Source organism: Populus euphratica, unplaced genomic scaffold (assembly GCF_000495115.2).
Source record: "Populus euphratica unplaced genomic scaffold, PopEup_1.0 scaffold7.1, whole genome shotgun sequence".
NCBI lineage: Eukaryota > Viridiplantae > Streptophyta > Magnoliopsida > Malpighiales > Salicaceae > Populus > Populus euphratica.
This window is the reverse complement of record NW_011499871.1, coordinates 675,494-694,996: the sequence shown is the minus strand read 5'-3', so window position 1 is coordinate 694,996 and position 19,503 is coordinate 675,494. Positions and strand designations below refer to the sequence as shown.

The 19,503-nt window shown below is 31.7% G+C and overlaps 2 protein-coding genes across 2 annotated transcripts; one reads left to right on the top strand and one right to left on the bottom strand.

The window, feature by feature from the left end:
- The first annotated feature begins 1,120 nt into the window (after positions 1 to 1,120).
- MGL (methionine gamma-lyase) lies at positions 1,121 to 4,104 on the top strand. The gene is made up of 3 exons (XM_011028486.1): positions 1,121 to 1,622; positions 2,038 to 2,439; positions 3,269 to 4,104. Exons 1-3 carry the CDS (start codon positions 1,235 to 1,237, stop codon positions 3,841 to 3,843), a joined length of 1,365 nt encoding a protein of 454 aa, XP_011026788.1. The 5' UTR covers positions 1,121 to 1,234; the 3' UTR covers positions 3,844 to 4,104.
- Positions 4,105 to 16,309: 12,205 nt separating this feature from the next.
- On the bottom strand, positions 16,310 to 19,184 carry LOC105127259 (cytochrome P450 78A9-like). The gene is made up of 2 exons (XM_011028485.1): positions 18,119 to 19,184; positions 16,310 to 17,304 (listed from the first exon to the last, which is right to left on the bottom strand). The coding sequence occupies exons 1-2, from the start codon at positions 19,091 to 19,093 to the stop codon at positions 16,681 to 16,683; spliced, it is 1,599 nt and encodes a 532-aa protein (XP_011026787.1). The 5' UTR covers positions 19,094 to 19,184; the 3' UTR covers positions 16,310 to 16,680.
- Positions 19,185 to 19,503: the final 319 nt, after the last annotated feature.

The following is a 19,503-nucleotide window of genomic DNA, read 5'->3' as shown; positions in this document are numbered from 1 at the left end:
ATTAATACCATTGCTATTTTTTTTTAATTTATATATTTTTAAAATATTTTTTAGTTTATTTTTTAATTAATACCATTGCTATTTTTTTTTAATTTATATATTTTTAAAATATTTTTTAGTTTATTTTTTAATTAATACCATTGCTATTTTTTTTTAATTTATATATTTTTAAAATATTTTTTAGTTTATTTTTTAATTAATACCATTGCTATGTTATTTTTTTGGCTTATTTAATCTTTTTTAAATAATAATTATTTTTTAATTATATTGAGAGTCTTTAATTTTTCACGAGGTTAATATGATTTTTTTTTGTGTGTACATGTATTTCATATAAATTTAATTTAAGTTTTTCAATTTAATTTTTTTATTTTTTATGATATTTTTAATATGCGCAACTTTACACAATATTTTTTTTTGTTTTATTAAATAAATCTTATGAGTTTGTTAATTTCTATTACAAATTGATTTTAATAAAAAAATTAAAATAATTTGATAAATGACCCGTGTGATGCTATCGAATTTCTTGATTTATATTTTTCTCTTAATTTTTTAATTGTATTTTTATTTATTAATTTTTTTTTATCAAATTATTCTGATATGATAATCTATAATATATATAAAACATGCAATTGTGACATATCTTATGTTAAAGTCATAAATTTTATTTATTAACTCAGCTTTGCTAGTAGCAATATCGTTTCATTTATTTTTTGTAGTTGTTTTATTTTTTTATTATTAAATTCATAATTAACTTGATTATTAATTTTTTTTTACTTTTTTTTTTCAGTTTTATTTATTTATTTATTTTATATAGGCCGCGACATAAGGCGTGCCCCCGATTTTAATATCTTACCAATCCATGTAGATTTTTTGTGTAATTTGATGATTCTTCATATCACACCACATAAATGAAACGGTAAACAGATTCCCAGTTAATTAATTGACCTCTCAAAAATGTCTACATTCCCTGTACTCTGTTGTAAACACCTAATGGCTTATAACCGCATAATTAATTACCTTTTGACCACAGTACAGTATTTTGAATAAATTTTCTCTCGTTTGCAGCCACTCTCTCTCTCTATATATAGAACCACAAATCCTTCTTCCGCACCAACCTATCTCTCATTCACCTATAATTGTTTTTATTTATTTATTTATAATAAAAGTGTTAAAGGATTCTAAGGATTCTTGTCAACATATCTCTCTCTCTTTGATTTCTTAATAGTTAGTAGCCATGGCTGAAACCAAGAATCAACAAGGCTTTGTTTTTTCCGGCAAGAAAAGATCATCGACAGGGCAAGATGGTGATGATGATTTTATTGTTGCTAATAAGAAATCAATGTTATCTACAGGCTTGCCTTCCATGTGGGAGGACCCAGCTGCAGCGTTAGCTTCCGCAAGGCATGAATTTGGTGAACATGGTGGTGTTAACATGTCTATTGAGGCGTCTGCCACCTTCACTGTCATGGAGCCTGAGACCATGCGCCGTATGTTTGCTGGCGAGCTTGGTCCTGACCGGGACTTCTTCATATACAGCCGGCACTTTAATCCCACTGTTTTAAATCTTGGCCGTCAGATGGCTGCCCTTGAAGGCACTGAGGCTGCCTATTGCACCGCCAGTGGTAAATTAATTTTTATTACTATCAATAGTTTCTGCAATTTAAGAATAATGGTTTTTAATGGCCAGCTTTTACATAAAACCTCAACTAAATTAGAATATTAAGATTGATTTTTTTTTTGAAACACTCCACAATTTGTGAGTTGTAATTGCACAACTTGTCTTGATTATGCATGTTACATGAGAATGCATATAAACGTGTGACAGATTGGTACATATATATGCATCATGAATTTCATAGGATTTGATTCCAGAAATAAACTTCTTGTAGTTTTTATTTTTATTTTTTTGATATACACAGTTTGATTTTGAATATTGGGTCAATAAGGCACCTAAAATAAGGTATCTATTTTGATGGGAGAAAAAAAAAACATTTACAAAAATATCATAATGAACTTGGAGTGCTTTGTTTTGGACAGGCATGTCTGCTATATCATCTGTGTTGCTACAACTTTGCAGCAGTGGGGGCCACATGGTGGCATCAAGAACTCTCTATGGTGGGACTCATGCATTACTAACCCATTTCTTACCAAGGGCATGTAACATAACGACAACGTTTGTTGATATCAATGATCACGAGATGGTGAAAAATGCAATGGTTGAAGGACAGACCAAAGTTCTGTACTTTGAGTCCATGTCTAACCCAACTCTGACTGTTGCTAACATCCCTGAACTGAGTAGAATAGCCCATGATAAAGGGGCGACAGTTGTGGTGGACAATACTTTTTCTCCGATGGTTCTGTCCCCGGCTAGACTAGGAGCTGATGTGGTTGTGCATAGCATCTCCAAGTTTATTAGCGGTGGAGCCGATATAATTGCAGGTATATCGCAAATTTGACTCTTCCAAATTTCAGATTTTAGAATCCACGTTGCTTAATTTCTGTCCGAATTCGATGCGGTATGCTGTCGACAGGACCCCATGTCCGGCAGCCTGTAAATTTCGAGTAATGCGTTTCTTTCTTCGCTTTAGGTGGAGATATTGGAGAGTTTTCTCGAATCTAGCACAAAAAGGAAAAAACATTTGTAAGATTGGTTGAACTGGGATTTAAAAAATGTGCAACAAGTGGTTAAAGAAATGAGAAATTCGAATCCACAACTTGACAAGACTCGAGGGGTGTTTTTAGGCTTATCAACACCATGACGGGACTTGATTATCTTTTAACTTAAAAGGAAAATTAGTGGTGCCATGGAATCTTTTAAGACATTGATTTTTAGGGGTGATATTATTTAAGTATGTTATCTAGGATATATGATGATGCATGCTCACGTGGACCTCCTGAGTTCATGCGGATGCAGTGATAGCTTTCTTCGCTCGTGAATGATGGGTGTCTTCGAGTCACTTTAGAGCATGCCAGCTTTCTCTAATGTTTAGAAAATTTTGTGGTTTTGTTTTTGACATTTCAATTAAGATTTTCTTGCAGTTGGGATCACACACGTGACGTCTGAGTTTGGTCTTTTCCTTCATTGTTTGTGTGACGTGTCCTTCATCTTGTTTGTTTTCACTCTTCATCCTGTTTGTTTACGGATACCAAGAACAGTCGTGCTAAGCTACCAGAACAGTTGCCCCTTTTTTCTTTTTTCCTTTCAAATTTCTACCCATCCTAAAGGTAAACAAGAATTATTGCTAATGCATCAATGGAATGTTCTCAGGTGCTGTTTGTGGTCCAGCCAACCTGGTGAATTCAATGATGGATCTTCAGCATGGAGCCTTGATGCTTCTTGGTCCCACAATGAATGCCAAGGTTGCCTTTGAATTGTCAGAGAGGATTCCTCATTTGGGGTTGAGGATGAAGGAACATTGCCACCGTGCAATGTTTTACGCCACCAAAATCAAAAATCTAGGCCTCAATGTCATTTACCCAGGCCTTGAAGATCACCCTCAGCACGAGCTCTTGAAGTCCATGGCAAATAAAGAATATGGGTTTGGTGGGCTGCTTTGCATTGACATGGAAACTGAGGAAAAGGCTAATCGTTTGATGAACCACTTGCAAAACTGCACTCAATTTGGGTTCATGGCAGTGAGCTTGGGCTATTACGAAACCCTTATGTCCTGCTCTGGTAGTAGCACTAGCAGCGAATTGAATGACAAGGAACAGGCACTGGCTGGCATTTCACCAGGACTGGTGAGAATTTCTGTGGGATTCGTTGGCACTTTGGCTCAGAAATGGAGCCAGTTTGAGAAGGCTTTTTCAAGACTGCAGGATTCGGGATTGTACAAGAATTGAGCTCATGTCCAATGTTTCATCAAGTGTTGTTGGGCGGTCACTTGGTTGGGTTGTCGTTTAAAAAAGAGTGCTGAGTACCTTTTGTGTTCATACAGTTTATGCTCTGGATGTTATGGACAGTATAATAATGGATCTCCTGTTCCGTCTTTGAGTTCAAATCATTATGTGTGTTGCTTGCTAATGTTCCATGAGGCCTTGAGCTGTTGAAAACATTCCTTCCATTCCCATCTTAAATAAATGATTATGACCATTTTGATCCAACTTCGATCTTATCCTGGCTCCGGGGCAAAAACTTGTTATCAGCTGGGCTTCATTTTAGACCCCTACCGATCTCTAATCCTCCTCTACCAACCCAGTCCAAGCTAAAAGTTCAAAGCTTGAAAGCATTCATTTACTAGCTGTAAACCTCATCGAGTAATCTGCCTAGGATAAGAGTATGATGCCAAGTATAGCATCGGCAAACAAGGATGGTAAAAAAGGTGGACACTGCACAACCCAACTCATAGCAAACGGATTGAAACCATAATTATCCATTGTCGGGCAGATCCTGCACCGTACTCCCTCCAAAGTCCAGTTTTCACTAATTTAAGGGCCATTGTCGGGCAGATCCTGCACCTTACTCCCTCCAAAGTCCAGTTTTCACTAACATTTGCCATCCAAGTACATCCTCCTTTGCTATAGACAAAGGCACTTAACTAGTGTTATTTCAGCAACAATTCTCTTTTCTGGTCAGAATCAGAAAATTTCAGTTCAAAGTTGTACTTGATTATCAGGTTTTATTAACGAACAAACCAAGATATAAAATCAAAATAATTTACATAATAAAATAAAAAATTACAAAGCTTGAGCCTAATGGGTATAATGCTAAAGGATAAAATAAAAAAATAATTTTAAAAAATATAATATTAAAAAAAAACTCGACCTTGGGTCATTTGACTAACTCATGCCTTTAATTTTAAAAAATATAATATTAAAAACTCAACCTAACTTGGGTCATTTGACTAACTCATGCCTTTTGATATAATAATAATAAAAAAATTTAGAAGAAGAGCATAGTAAAAAATGACCTAATTTCAATAAAAAAATTAAGTTAAGCCAGGTTAACATTGTTAATTCGCTTTTAGGATAATCTAATAAAAATAAAAACTAAAAATGACAAAGATGAATGAACAATAATTTAATGACAATCATAATTTTTTTTAAAAATCAATGTCATAAAAAAATTAAAGGAAAAAAACTTGAATTAACTCGACTAACTTATCACCTATAATATAAGATTGAGATAAAAAAAAATTAAACTTTCAAAAAAAAACTTAGAAAAAATTTAAATAAATACAAATTTTAAAACAAAAAACATGAGTTAACTCGAGCAAACTTAACTAATCAACATCTAAGATGACACAACAAAAAGAAAATTAGATAAATCAAAATTTTTGTTATTTATTTTTTATAAAAATATTATAGTCTCATGGCCCAAGTCATGCCTTTGATAGATTGATTTAGGTTACTTAATTCTTTTTCTTAATTGAATATATATATATATATATATATATATATATAATTTTACTCTCCAACAACTCAATTTTATTTTTTATTTAGTTTTTTTAATTTCATATTTAAATATTATTTTGTTTGAGAATGAAGTTTTATAATTTTTTTGTGTGGAGTTATCTCGATCTCAATTATTTATTTATTTTTCTCGATATTAACCTTCAACATTGGATTTGTTAAAAATAAAGATTTAAATTTTTTTATTTATTTTTTACAAAATTATTATGATCTCATGTTATGAGCTTAAAAGGTTAGCCTAAGTAGACTTTGATTTTTTTAAAAAATTTTAAAATTAATTTTTTATTTAATTATTTAATAATGAGTTTATTAGAAATTGAGCTTTATATTTTTTTACTTGATTTCTACATCATTATCCTGATCTCATTACTCGAATTGACTAATTTAGTAGGTTAATTCAGGTTGATTATGATATTTTTTTAATTTATATATATTTTTTAATTTTATCTTTTAACATTGAATTAAGTATTGATATTCATATTTTATTTTGATTTAATTTTTTACAGGGTTATCATTGCCTTATTACCTCAGTATTAGATTTAACAGGTTAACTATATGGTCAATCTAATATATTATTATCTCAATATTTAAAAATAAATTTCATCCGATCTCACCATATAAATATTTTAAAAAATATCATCAATATATTATATTTTGAGTTAATAATTTTTTTTATTAAAAAATACGTTGACAATGCTTAATTTTTTTTAATATTAAAAAAATCGATTCTTTTAGCAATATAGCACGAACCAATAAATATTATACGAGCGTGATAAATTAATTGAGTCACAAGTTTATCTGTTAAAGCACCCAGATTTAAGAGTAAACCCAATCAAGACCGGGCTCTCAATAGCAAAAATCTCAAAATCAAACCACCAGACAACTATGATTGAAACTAAAGTGGTGATGGGTAATGGCAATGACAAGTAGAAAACTCTCAAAGTTTTTCTTAGTTAGGATAAACTCGCTACTTTATAGGATCGGATTTAAAATCGATTTTTTAACACAAAAAAATACAAGTATTGTTAAAAAAAATTAAAATAATTTTCTTTTTAATTATAAACTTAAAATTTGGTGTGTGTATTTAATTAAATAAATTTATAATTATATACATTAATAAAAATTTAAAAACATTGTTAAGAATATCAAAAAGTTAAGAGATAAATATAAATTAAAAAATTTGATCCCTTGCAGTAGAGAGTTATTCAATTTTTTTTATTTAATTATATGTAATATTTGTTTAAGAACAATGATGATTGAATTCTATTGAAACAAAATAATTTGCTTGTGTAATCCCTTATTTTTTTACTAAGCTTATTTTTGTACAAAAAAATAACTTTTTTGTTTTATATTCTTTATCTAATAAAAAAAATTAGAATACATATTAGAAAAAATCAATGATTTTAAATAAGGATTAAAAAAAGATTTTTTTTTTCAGCTATTGTTTTTTTTCCCCACGCACCACCTTATCATAATAATAAAAGCAAGTTTAAATTAAAAAATAATAATATTTTGATAATTTTGAACATGAATATATTAAATAATACAATAAAAATATATATCTCACGAGCTGACACAAAAAATATTTTAGTTGTGTCATCAAACTCGGTCTAGCTCGGTAAGTCAACTTAAAGACCTCATGTCTCAACCCTTTATCTAGCCCAAGTTTCAAATTAAAACAAATTAGAATTGACATGGTGTGATCTATTTGCAATGATGGGTTCAAAGTCGAGCCGACCAACTCAATCAAAATCTAATTTCATTGAAAAAATATTTTAAAATGATGTTGTTTTAATTTTTTTTTTAAATAAAAGTGAGATGATAGTGTTATGGATCGATTTAGGTTAATACACTAAACTCGCGATCCAAATCAATCATTTATTTGGATAACATAACCTTGTTTGTCTGAGTTTATTTTATTTTTTATTTAATAATATGATAATACAAAGAGATAACATAAGAAGTTGACCAAATTAAATTAAAAAAGTAAACAAAAAAAATCCAGAAAGGTTATAAAAAAATAGTGCTTGTTAATATTATAAAAAAATTAGTGCTTGTTAATATTATAATTTTTTTAGGAAATAAAATAAAAATTAAACAATATTTAATAAAATAATATTTTAAATACATTTTACATGAATTAATTTTGAAAATTTCAATTAAAACTAAAGATCCGAGCTTCTACTCAACCTAATTTCAAATTTAACTAGGTTAAAATTGATCTTATTAACCTTTTTAACTCAACACATTTTTTTTTAACTCAACACATCCTAACATAACCTGTTAAAATCTAGTTTAACTAAAAACAAATTATTTTGATCCTCTCAAGCACATTAACACTTTACTTATATTTTTATTTTTTAAAAAATTACATTTTACATGCTTATCAATACAAAATTTATGTTTTGATAAAAAGATGAAAATACCCTTAATTGTTTCCCCCCCTTTTTCTTCTTCCTTATCCTCCTTTTCTCCCTGTCATCTCATCTCCTGCCTTTCCCTCCTCTCTCCCACCCTTCTCTTATCACCTTGGTTGACCAAACCAGGTAAATAAAACCACACCCATCTTCTATTTTTTTTCTTTTCTTTTTTCTTCCTGTCACAAAGGACCATTACACTCATGTAGTTGAGATTAAGAAAAAACCATAAACCCTAATTCAAAATAACAATTCCTAATTTATTAATTTCTAGTACTTTTTTGGTCTTCTTCTTCGTTTTTAGATCGATTTTGTTTTAGTGTTCTAGATAAATGATATTTAGTTTTGAGAACAGATGATGACAAAGATTAAGTTACTTTTGAAAGTTGTGTTAAAATTGAGTTTTATAATATCAAGGTTTTTCAAGATTTGGTATTTTCAATTTGAATTGTGTCATCGATTTTCTTATAAGATCAAGGTTTTGGGAAACTTTAGAGTTGATGGTTTGTCAAGATCTAGGCTTCACAAGATCCAGGCTTTTTAATTGAATTGTGCTAGAATTCATTTTTCAAACGTTTAGTTTTTAGTTCCACTTTTGAGGGTTTTTATAGATAATTTAAGAATGTTCTGGAAAGTCAAGTTAATTCAAGCAAATGGTGAAAAAAAGGGGAAAATATGAAGTTATTTTCTCAAATATAAAAACTAAATATAACAATAGCTTGAATTTCAGGGAAATACCATCCAAGCCATGACTATGGAAAATATGAAGCCATTTTCTCAAATATAAAAACTAAGTAAAACAATAGAGTGATTTTGTTAAAAAAAATAAAACAATCACACCTTCAAAACAAAAGATTACAAAATTTATTGTGACCCACTCAAGTTTATCCCTTAACTGTGTTGTTAATTATGTGTAAAATATACAAAAAAAATACATGCGTCTACTATTATAGAAACCTTGCTTATAGTACTTTAATAAATCAAGTGGACTCAATAATACTCTAACTAAATACTTAGTTCGGTCAAGGTGTTTGTGTGTATATATATATAATTGAAGAACGGAATGAAGAAAAGATATTTGATTGGGAAAGAAAGAATTTTTTATTTATTTAAAAAAAGGACAAAATTTAGAACATCAATGCTATTCAAAGCTCCAAGGTTCCAAAACCATAAAACAATGTTGAATTCTGGTAAATTTACTAGCAGATTCAAGATCATATTTTTTAAGGTTAAGAATAATCTCAAATAACTATTCTTCTAAAATGGAAAATTAATAACCTTCTAATTGAGATTGAGGAAAGTAACAACAATATCATCTATACATAAATGTGTATTTAATAACGTAGTTGAAAGTGTTTTTGCAATATGTTTTTAATTTAGAAAATATCAATTGATATTTTTCAAAAAACAAATTCTTTACATCTAAAAAAATATTAAAATGATAATTTTTTAAGATAAAAATAACATTAAAAAGCATTTAACAACAAAAAAACACCCAAGCAAATACAAATAAGATCACCAATCATTATTATTCTTAAACTCGGGATCATAGTTGAGGTTTGTGAGGTTGATGGATGAAGCAATAAGATCCAATAAGCCTTAGTTATTGGACACGATTTTTTTATAAAGTCTTTTTTCACGATTTTAATGGTTTTGTTGAAAAAGATAAAGAATCAATGAATGTTATTATCACTATTAATGCCAGCAACCAAGCAAGTTATACCCCAACATATACATGTAGAAGGAGAAGGAGGCTTTAATTTCAAATAACTCTAAGTAGAGCCCAAGGTTGATTGGCTAATCCACCCAACGTTGGTAGACATTTGAGATATGTACTTTCCTACCTGTCGAACATTAATAAATTCAATATCTTCTACACCTAGAGTACTATAGGAATCATTCTTAAAGACCTGAGGCAACCTTCCTCTCCCATGAGGTTCACTAGTAGTGATGAGAAAAAGACTTCTCCTGTGAGGAGAGCTACTCCTCCTCCTGCTTGAGGTGGATGCTGGGGATCCATCCCTTCTAATTCTGAGGTTCAGTACAATGGACTCGTATTCCCTACTATTTCCCTGGGCTCAAGTTGGAACCTGAATACCTTATCAAATGTAACAATATTTCTACTTCTATAGATATATCTGATTATTTTCTAGTCCATTTCTTTATTCAAAGTAAAAAAGAAAGAAAGAAGTTTTCGATGGAAAATACCTAACGTGATGATTTTATTCTCATATTAAAGTGGGATTGGCTCATGATTTTTTCACAAAACTGTTTCTCAAAAATTACAAAGATCTAAAGTAAAAGAATAGTTGGAAACATGAACAATTAGAGTAATAAAGAAAATAACTTTTTACCAACACCATTTACTGATGATCTATTAGGTTATCTTATATACCTAAAAGTAGACTTAATTACTGCATTAAATATAAGCTACCATTTTATTTTCCAAGGGATACCTCCTTCAATAAAAAGGAGCCACTTGGTCATGAGAATCCCGATAGTTTTATGTGGGAAAAACATGAAGAAGGTAAAAAGACTTTTATTCACTACCAATATAATTTTAAATCTTTGTGTATTGAATACACAAACATTTAGGGAGCTACTAATGAATCAACATATTTTATTTATACTTAAATCCTTATTTAAAGGTGTCATAACCCAATTCTAGGTTATTCCCCAAAAATTTATTTATTTATGTATTTTTAAAATAAAAATAAAAAATAAATAAAGGCTGGTAATGTGGAGTAAGCAGGCCGGTAAATCAAGCTGCAATTTTTGAAGGAGATTCAAGGATAATTGTCCTCCATTATACCCAAAAATAAAAAAAATAAAAATTCAAGGTCAAATTAAATGATTATTGGACGAATTTGCATAAAAATTAAGTCCAAGGACGTAATTAAATTTTTAATCGGTCAATTTGATTTAATCATGGGCCAAATTAAATTTTAATTATGTTTAAGAATTAATTTGGGTCCAATTGAAGGATTTAATTAAGTGTAAGGACTTAATTATAATTCAAATGGATCAAATTAATTTTATTTAGGGCTTAATTGGTAAAACATTAAGTTTGGGGGTCTAATTTAGGTTTAATTGAGAAGATTGAAATTTTAAGAAACCACATTTATTTTTTACCAAGTTATTTGATTGAAATTAGGGGCCAAATTGCAAGAAAATTAAAGTTTTGGGGTCAATCAAGGGTTAAATTGAAAAAATTAGTAGCCAAAGACCAATTTGTAAAAGTTGCCGGACTATAGGGCCTTAATTGATAAAAACCATGGACTTAATTAAAGAAATTAAAGTTAATGGTCAATTAGGGGTTAAATTGCAACAATCCGAGACCAGGGACTAATATGCAAAAGGCGTGTAAATCCAGGGTTCCAATTGAAATTCGGCAAGGGAGAAATTGCATTAAATTAAAAGTTTGGGTCAATTAAGGGTATAATTGCATAAAATCAAAAGGTGGGGACTACTTTGAACTTTAGAGAAATCCATATTTAAAACCTAAAATGGTGCTGTTTTGAGTTTAAAAAAAAAGAAGAGGGACCAGATGACGTGTCGTCTGGTCACTATTCATTATCTTTTTTATTTTTCTGGAAAAACTGGTTTGGTCATCCCTTTTGTAGGTGCATTTAATGCACTTAACGTCCACCAAATTTGCCAAACCATGCATGAAACTAATCACCAGGCATCCCTCTACGTCTAGCTATGGTCTTCACCGGCTCACTGACACATAAATGGACGTGGCATCACTCCAAAAAGGCCACCTCAGGTAACCTGCAACTGCAGTTCAACAGTGCAACATGCCTACTCTTTGAGATGGAATATTAATGTAACGATTAAACAATGATAATAACAAATGTCAAGGTTAGAGGTTCCACTAATGGTATATCAAACAAGTATAGTATAAACTCTTATTATTGAATTGGAAACCACACACAAAGGAGGTTCCAATCAGATTATATATTGTTAACATGATTACATTAGTCATCTTATTCAATTAATGCTAATACTTGTAAATCTCGTCAAGCATTCATGATTATAACTTATGTTAACAATAAATCAAGTTCCTTTCATAGCTCAGGTGTCGGTTATACCATACATTATGGGCTATGAAAGTGCCAAGCATTTGTTGTACCAAGTGTTATACAACATAAATCAAGATTAGTTATTTAACAAGCAAAGTATTAAAGAGTGAACAAGATAACAAATATAAAACATGTTAGTATCAAACATTAAAGTCCATATTAAGTTTACATTATACTTATTCTTACACCATTAGTGTAACCTTTTCACCTTGACATAATTAACTTAGCTAGACATAATGAAAGAAAGCAAAATAGATAAACAAAATAAGAACATAAAAGTTAACTAAGTAAAGGAAAGGAAATGAAAGGCATAAACTTAATATTAATGAAAACAAAGCATAAAAAATACAAAGAGAGAAAGGAAGAGCATGATCTTGATCTGGAAATCAAGATGCCTAAATGCATGGCAAATGCCTCCTTTTATAGGCCAAAAATGGGAACTATTGATTTGATGACTAATTGATAAGTGGGTGGCCAACTTTTGACTTGGTGACAATCTTTATCTTCTCTTGTCTGCCCAAAACGTCATTGATAACGTCAAAATTGGAGCCAGTTGCAAACATGAAAGTTGTAGGCAATTGTCTCAGCTTTCTTGTGTAAAAACTTCAGCTCATTTGGACTTCTAGAACTCCAGATATGGCCAAAATACCGAACAGTGCTCGGGCTGGAAGACAGATTCGGGCTTCTTTGTTGTTGCTACAATTTGGACTTGATAATGGCCTTTTTAGATCTTGGGCTCCATATGAAAGTTGTAGGCCTATGTCTTACCTTTCCATCCATATAAATTTGACCTAAATCTGAGATATATAGCTCCAGATATGACCCATTTACCGAACAGTGTTCCGGTTTGGATTGCACCGACATCTCTTTTCTAAGTTTGGCCATCTCTTTATCCTTGCAATTTAAGTTCTTCAAGTCATCAATCAATCCTTTCATTTATGTGATAGACCTGCATTGAAAATAGACATTTACCATAAATTATAGGTATCTTATATTATTAGATACATTATTGTAAAACATATTTTAGTTAAGGAGTTATTGATACTTCAAGTGCAAAATGATGATATAAAACCATGATAAAAACGCACTTTTAAGTACTAATCAGTTGAGATCCTTCCCAATCGAATCAAGGGTTGAAATTTATTCCCTTGTGTAGACAAGATTGCCCTTTTCCACCGCCTATAAATAGAGGCTCCGTTGATGACCGTGGGGAGGAGAAAATTGAACTCAAAGTTGGCAAAAAACCAGCATTCCGTGCCAAAGTTTCCTACAACAGCCTCCTTTTCTTCTTTCTCTCTCCGTCGTGGTTCCAGCCGCCACCACCACCACTGTTTCTTGTCTTCTGGACATCACCTCCACCTCAAGTGGCCTCAAAAACATCTCCTGTGGTGATTGCACCACCTCTCCCTCTTTCTTCTCTGTGAAAATCTTTTTCCTCTTTGCCACCGTGACTCTAATAGTAGCAGCAACCACTCCAGCGGCTCAACTCTCCACCATTGCCACCGCTTGCACCACGTTGTCTTCCTCGGTCAAACCACCCTCACGCTAGGTAACTTTCCTCTTCCTTTTCCTCCCCCTCTTCTTCATCACCACTGCCCACAGTGTGAACAGTAGGCGTGAATTATAATTTACATCCTACTATTTATATGAACAGTGGCGTGAATTATAATTCACGGGCCGGGTCGTATCTAGCCCAACTCAAAGTTCTGGGCTAGGTCAGGCTCGACCCTAAAGAAATATATAAAAAGTGTTGGGCCGAGGTCAGCGTAAGACACATATTCTATCGATAATTAATTTACCAACGAAATCACCAATAAAAATATTTTATCAGTGAATCTTTCATTGATAATTTTTTGTCTGTCGATAAATCTATTGGTGATAAAAAATATTATTATTAATGGATTTATCGATATAACAAACACGTAAAAAAAATTACCTGCTTTCATTTTGTCGATATATTCTTTAGTAATAATATTTTTTTATCACCAACGGATTTACCGACGAAATTACTGAAGGAAATTCTGTTGGTAATTATTTAAAATCATTTTTAAAAAATTCATTTTATAAAATTATAAAATAATTAAAGTAACATAAATCAACACTCTATAATATATACTCAAAATGCTTGGAAAAAAGAATAAGAAAATCAATTCAAACAATTTACAACAAATAAATAAAATGAAAAAATAAATTCAACTAAAAAAATTTATATGAAAAAAATGAAGTTGAAATTGCTAAAAATTTAAAAATCCTATAAATAAATCAACTAAAAATTGATCTCATATGAAAAGAAATTCTCACACAATTATTCATACAATTATTAAGAACAAAAAAATTAAAAATAAAATAAATAACAAATATAGTGAAAAAAAATTATGAAAAAGAAGAAGAAAAAAATCTTACCTTGATGTAGTTGCAAGTGAAGTTAAGGAGAGAAAACAAATTTTGTAAAGCATATTAAATATAAAAAAACTAAGAGGATAAAAGAAGAAAGAAAAAGACATACCCGAGTATAAAGGACATGAGAAGGAGATGAGGAGAGAAATGAAGAGAAATAAATAGATATTAATGTTTTTTACATATAGTGAAAAACAAGAAGAAGAAAAAGAAGAAGAAGAAGAATAAGAAATGAGTCTGTTTCTTGTGAAATAAGTGAATTCAAGCTTTTTATGGGGGATTTAGTGATGAATAATTAAATATGAATATTTTTTAATTATTCTATCGGTAATTTCATTGGTAATATTTAATTTGAATTTTCAATTGTGAATAAAGTTTTCAGAAACCACCAACAATCACCGATGATTTTTCAATTCGTTGGTAATTCTGTATGTAATATTTAAATAAAAATTTTGAATTAATTGAATGTTTTTTAGAAAACTGCCAAATAACACCGATGATTTTTCAATTCATCGTTGATTTTATCTATAAAGAACAATGATTAATAGTACAATTGAAAGTAAACAGTTTTGGAGATCTTAGGAAAATACTGACAAAAAATTTCCGTCAGTGACTCACTATATAATTGACATGATGAACAATATTTACAATTTACAAACGAATTTACTAGTGGATTTTATCGACATAATTTATTCTATCAGTAATTTCGTTGGTAAATCATCATTTTTTTCTTTGTTTTAATTTTTTTTTCCACTGTAATTCTCTTAGTATATACCGAGGGAATATTTCTATCGGTAAAATCTCTTAAAAATTTACCAATAAAAATATTCTCTTGATATTTTTGTTTGTATTTATTGATTTTTTTTTTTTTAAAAAAAAAGCTTGCATAGATATACAGATGGGCGTTTGTCAAACCATTCCCATATGCTATGACAAATACACGTCTCTCTACTTAACTACCATGTCTTTCGATGACCGTTAGCATATGCATGTGTCATATAAACATTTACATCTACACATTTGTAAGGGTCCGAAAGAAATTTCGTAAAATCTTTACTCGATCTTGAAAGCAGAAAACGTACAGAGACACATGTGTTTGTGATTAAACGTTTTTATCATCACATGGGCAGTGCTGATTATTAGAAGTGATTGAACATTCAAGCAAACCAATGAGACACGGGGTGGTCAAGCTGAACATTGGATTTTTCCTGTAGTGCAGAGACAAAGAACTTGTTTATGTCGTGACCAATATATTTATATTGATACAGACTTGACAAAGTAACTATTGATACAGGGGCACATAACGAGATCACACACTGTGTTTGAGGCAAGGTATGGACAAGGATTGCTATGCAAGGGAACTTTCACCAAGCAGCATCAGTGTCCTTCAGACCACCTGTATTTCACGTGCTATCAGCTACTTGTTTATGAGATGTGATTATCTTATTTAAGGTGAGGAGGATCCAAAATAGGAGCTCAAGACAAAAGGTAAGAAGCTATGAAATGTACGTAAATTGTTTATGGATACCAAGATCATATTGTTGAAGTTGCTATTTTGACCATCCAATATTTTGTTATAGTAATAATATTAATAATAATAATAACTGTTGTTTTGACCATCCAATATTTTTTTATAGTAATAATAATAATAACAACAAGGTGTTGTTTTGACACCGATATAATTCCAAGCATCTTTTTATTGACCATTCAAGTCGAAGTTTTAAGCATTTTAAGCATTATCAAAATTTATCTGCACTTTTTTAAAAAAAATTCTTGGATTTTTTCAATCTTGAGTTGAAATAGTTTCTATGAATAAGATGATGGTGATTTTGGAATCCAATTAATGTTGGCCGAAAATTGGACTAACTTATGTTAATAATTTGAATTGGGTATGGACATTACCCGTTAACCCATCTACCAAATGAATCCACTTTGTTAATTTTTTTCCTTTTCTTTGCGAAGATCGCTAGCTGAATTCTGTTTTGAACACACTGAATATTTCACTTCCAAATCACTTACTTTGATTTGTACATACCAACATTTCATAAATAAAAACACCAAGGCTTCATTTACACTGTCTCCAGACATAATGTTGCGAGACCACAAATACATACATTTTACACACACACACACACACACACAATCGGAAAGGATAATTAGTGTGGATATTATTTCTCATCAGCAACCATAATCACACACCAATTCTAGCTAGCAAGTTCCCAAACCACGATACCAGTATAATTATAAGGCCCGAAGGGTATATCTACAACTGACGTTCAGTGAACATTATAGTGCTTGTTCGCTGCCAAGTATACGATCAGATTATCTGCATCCATTCCCAGCATCAGATCATCATATGACGTGCTTGATCATCTTCTCCTTGGATTCACTTTGATTGTAAGTGGGTTAGACATTTCACAAGATAACCTTAGCACCTCAGAGAGATCCACGGGCTCATGATCACATTGCACCCACTCGAACTCATGCAACAAAACCCCGACCCAAAAGCTAACCGTGGCCAAACCCAGTGCCTTTCCCGGGCAAGTCCTCCTACCTGACCCAAACGGAGCCAGCCTAAGGTCAGACCCGGACACAGAGAATTCCACGTCAGTAGTAGCATCCTTGCACAAAAATCTCTCTGGCAAGAACGTTAGAGGGTTCTCCCAAACTTGCGGGTCCCTTGTTATGGCCCACATATTAACCATAGCTGTGGTCCCTGCTGGAACATCATATCCATCCACATTAGTGTCCGTGATTGCTAAACGGGCCCATGACAATAGCGGGCCTGGTGGGTGCAACCTCAGAACTTCTTTCACAACTGCGGGCAGGTAAACGATTGACTGAATGTCTACTTCCATCAACGGCCTTGATCTTCCCACAACTTGATCGAGCTCATCGTGCACCTTTGATTGGATATCACGGTGAAGTACCATCCTGGCTAGTATCCACTCTATCAAAACTGCCACTGTATCTGTTCCTCTAAAAATCATCTCCTGCACCAAACAATATAAATAACCAAAGAATATAATGGTACGGTAGGGTATGAATTATGATAACAGAGGCCGAGAAAAGAAAGAAGGGAATATAAGCAGCTTGCAAGCTCAGCTAAGATTCCACTTTTGATTCTCTTGTTTGGGCTATTTCTCAAAACAACAATCATGGAAGACAGAGATAAGTATCAACAAACATCATATCAACGATAATGTAAATTTTATTGCTCGACACAGTAACTCTGGTAAATATAAAATGTAAACTTTAATGATACGGATTTTATAATGTCTATATATGTAGCAGTGCATATGTAATACATGTTTATCTACTCACCGATACGGATTTTAGGTATCCTACAACACTTGTATATTATGAATGCTAACCAAATTTTAATCTATAAGAAAACATTGATAAATTGCACTTTATATTGGCGCATTGATACCTTATTCACCATATAGTATATAATCACGTCATATTATATATATACAGTCACATTTCTTTACATAAACTAGAATCTTTAGATTATGTTGGGCTAATATCCCAGGATAATATATATATAGAGTACAGAAATTGTTTGGCTGAGGAAACAAAAATAAAAACATAAAAATAAATATATTTTTAGAATAATTTTAAAAAATTTAATAAAAGGGCAAAAGATATATTTTCTGTCTCAATTATGTCAGTCTCTTAAGAGTAACAAAACGCCACCTTGAAAAAAACATATATATGCTTACACATAGATATGGATAAATGGCTGCATGCATAAAAAAACAGAAAGAAAAGAAAATTGCTGTGACTAGTTAGTTTGTTGCTTACCCAGAGAACGGCAATCATATCATGGTGTGATAACTTGTCCGGTCCATGAAGAGAGAGTAAAACATCGACAAAGTCATTTCTTCTTTGGCCAGTCTGGTCCTCTCTATGTTCTTGAATAACCCGGTTCACAAACCGGTTCACTTTAGGAACCAAATTGGAGCACCTGAACCTGATTTTTTGAAGGTCTAAATTTGCAAGCCAAGGTAGATGATCAGACCAATTAAGCTTCCCTAGAAGATCATAACCTTCATCAACAAGCCTTCTAAGCTCTTCAGTTTCACTATTTGAGGAGCCCAGATCATATTTACGACCAAAAACTGAGCACATCATGTTGTTGAGTGAAGCTTTCTTTAGTATGCCTCGAACACAAAAGTAATCTCCACCTTGACTTGCTATTGCTGATACCATTTGAGAAGCAATATTGAATCTTTGCGACTCAGTAGAGCTGATTTGTCTAGGACAAAAAAGATGAGTTGCTGCAATTCTCCTTAGAGTTCTCCAGTAAACCCCATAAGGAGCAAAACCAATAGCTCTATTAAACATGAGTTGATAGGCAGACTCTTTAACTGGACGATCAGCAAAGACTGAACTGTTCAAGATTTCTTTGGCTACATCAGGATTGCATGTGATAATGACCTTAGTCTCTCCCAAGCTAAAAGCCATAAGTCTTTCTGCTTTAAAAGCCTTCGCTGCAGCAGCAAGCTTGTGGTGAGCCAAGTTAGCCATGAGGTTCATGCTTCCTATCACTGGAAACCCTCTAGGCCCTGGAATCATCTTGGCTCTTGAACAGCTAATTCCTTTCTTGATCAAATAATTACCCCAGGCAGGGCCTCCAGGGTACACCCAGTAACACAAAGCCAGGGCTAGCCAGGCCAGGAAAACAGAAACAAGAAGGAAGATGGGGTTTTGAGCAGAAAAGGCTTTGCATTTGGAAACAAGGACCAATACCCAAAAGCTGTCTATTTGTGTTTCCATGGAGATAGGAAAAGGCTAAACGAAAGATCACTTGAGCTTGTAAAGAGAGTGAGTTTTTGTGATTTCCTTTTTTGGGTTAAACTAGGAAGTGTAAGGATACGTTTATATAGAAAAAGATGGAAGGGTCAGGGAATATAATTTTATTTTTTTATAAAAAAACCAAATACTAACTACTAGTCTACTACCATTAATAACGGTTAAATAGTTTATTATTATTATTATTATTTATGATATTATCATAACCGAAAATTGAATGGAAGTTAATGAAAATATGAAAGAGCGCCGCCACCGTCAAGTGTTGTATAGGCTGCTGCGGAATTTAAGTTTTTGAACAGTGGTAAATTTAGCCCCACTCTCATCTCAATCGCGTGTACGCGGCAGAAAAAAAGAAGAAGTAACTAACTGCTGCT

What these genes read in the sequence shown, in the direction of transcription:
- LOC105127259 (XM_011028485.1), bottom strand. Translation starts at nt 19,093, where the DNA reads ATGGAAACACAAATAGACAGCTTTTGGGTATTGGTCCTTGTTTCCAAA. An exon ending in ATATGATTGCCGTTCTCTGG is followed by an intron (nt 17,305 to 18,118) that starts GTAAGCAACAAA and finishes TGTTTGGTGCAG; the next exon opens with GAGATGATTTTTAGAGGAAC.
- MGL (XM_011028486.1), top strand. Translation starts at nt 1,235, where the DNA reads ATGGCTGAAACCAAGAATCAACAAGGCTTTGTTTTTTCCGGCAAGAAA. An exon ending in TGCCTATTGCACCGCCAGTG is followed by an intron (nt 1,623 to 2,037) that starts GTAAATTAATTT and finishes TGTTTTGGACAG; the next exon opens with GCATGTCTGCTATATCATCT. An exon ending in TGGAGCCGATATAATTGCAG is followed by an intron (nt 2,440 to 3,268) that starts GTATATCGCAAA and finishes GAATGTTCTCAG; the next exon opens with GTGCTGTTTGTGGTCCAGCC.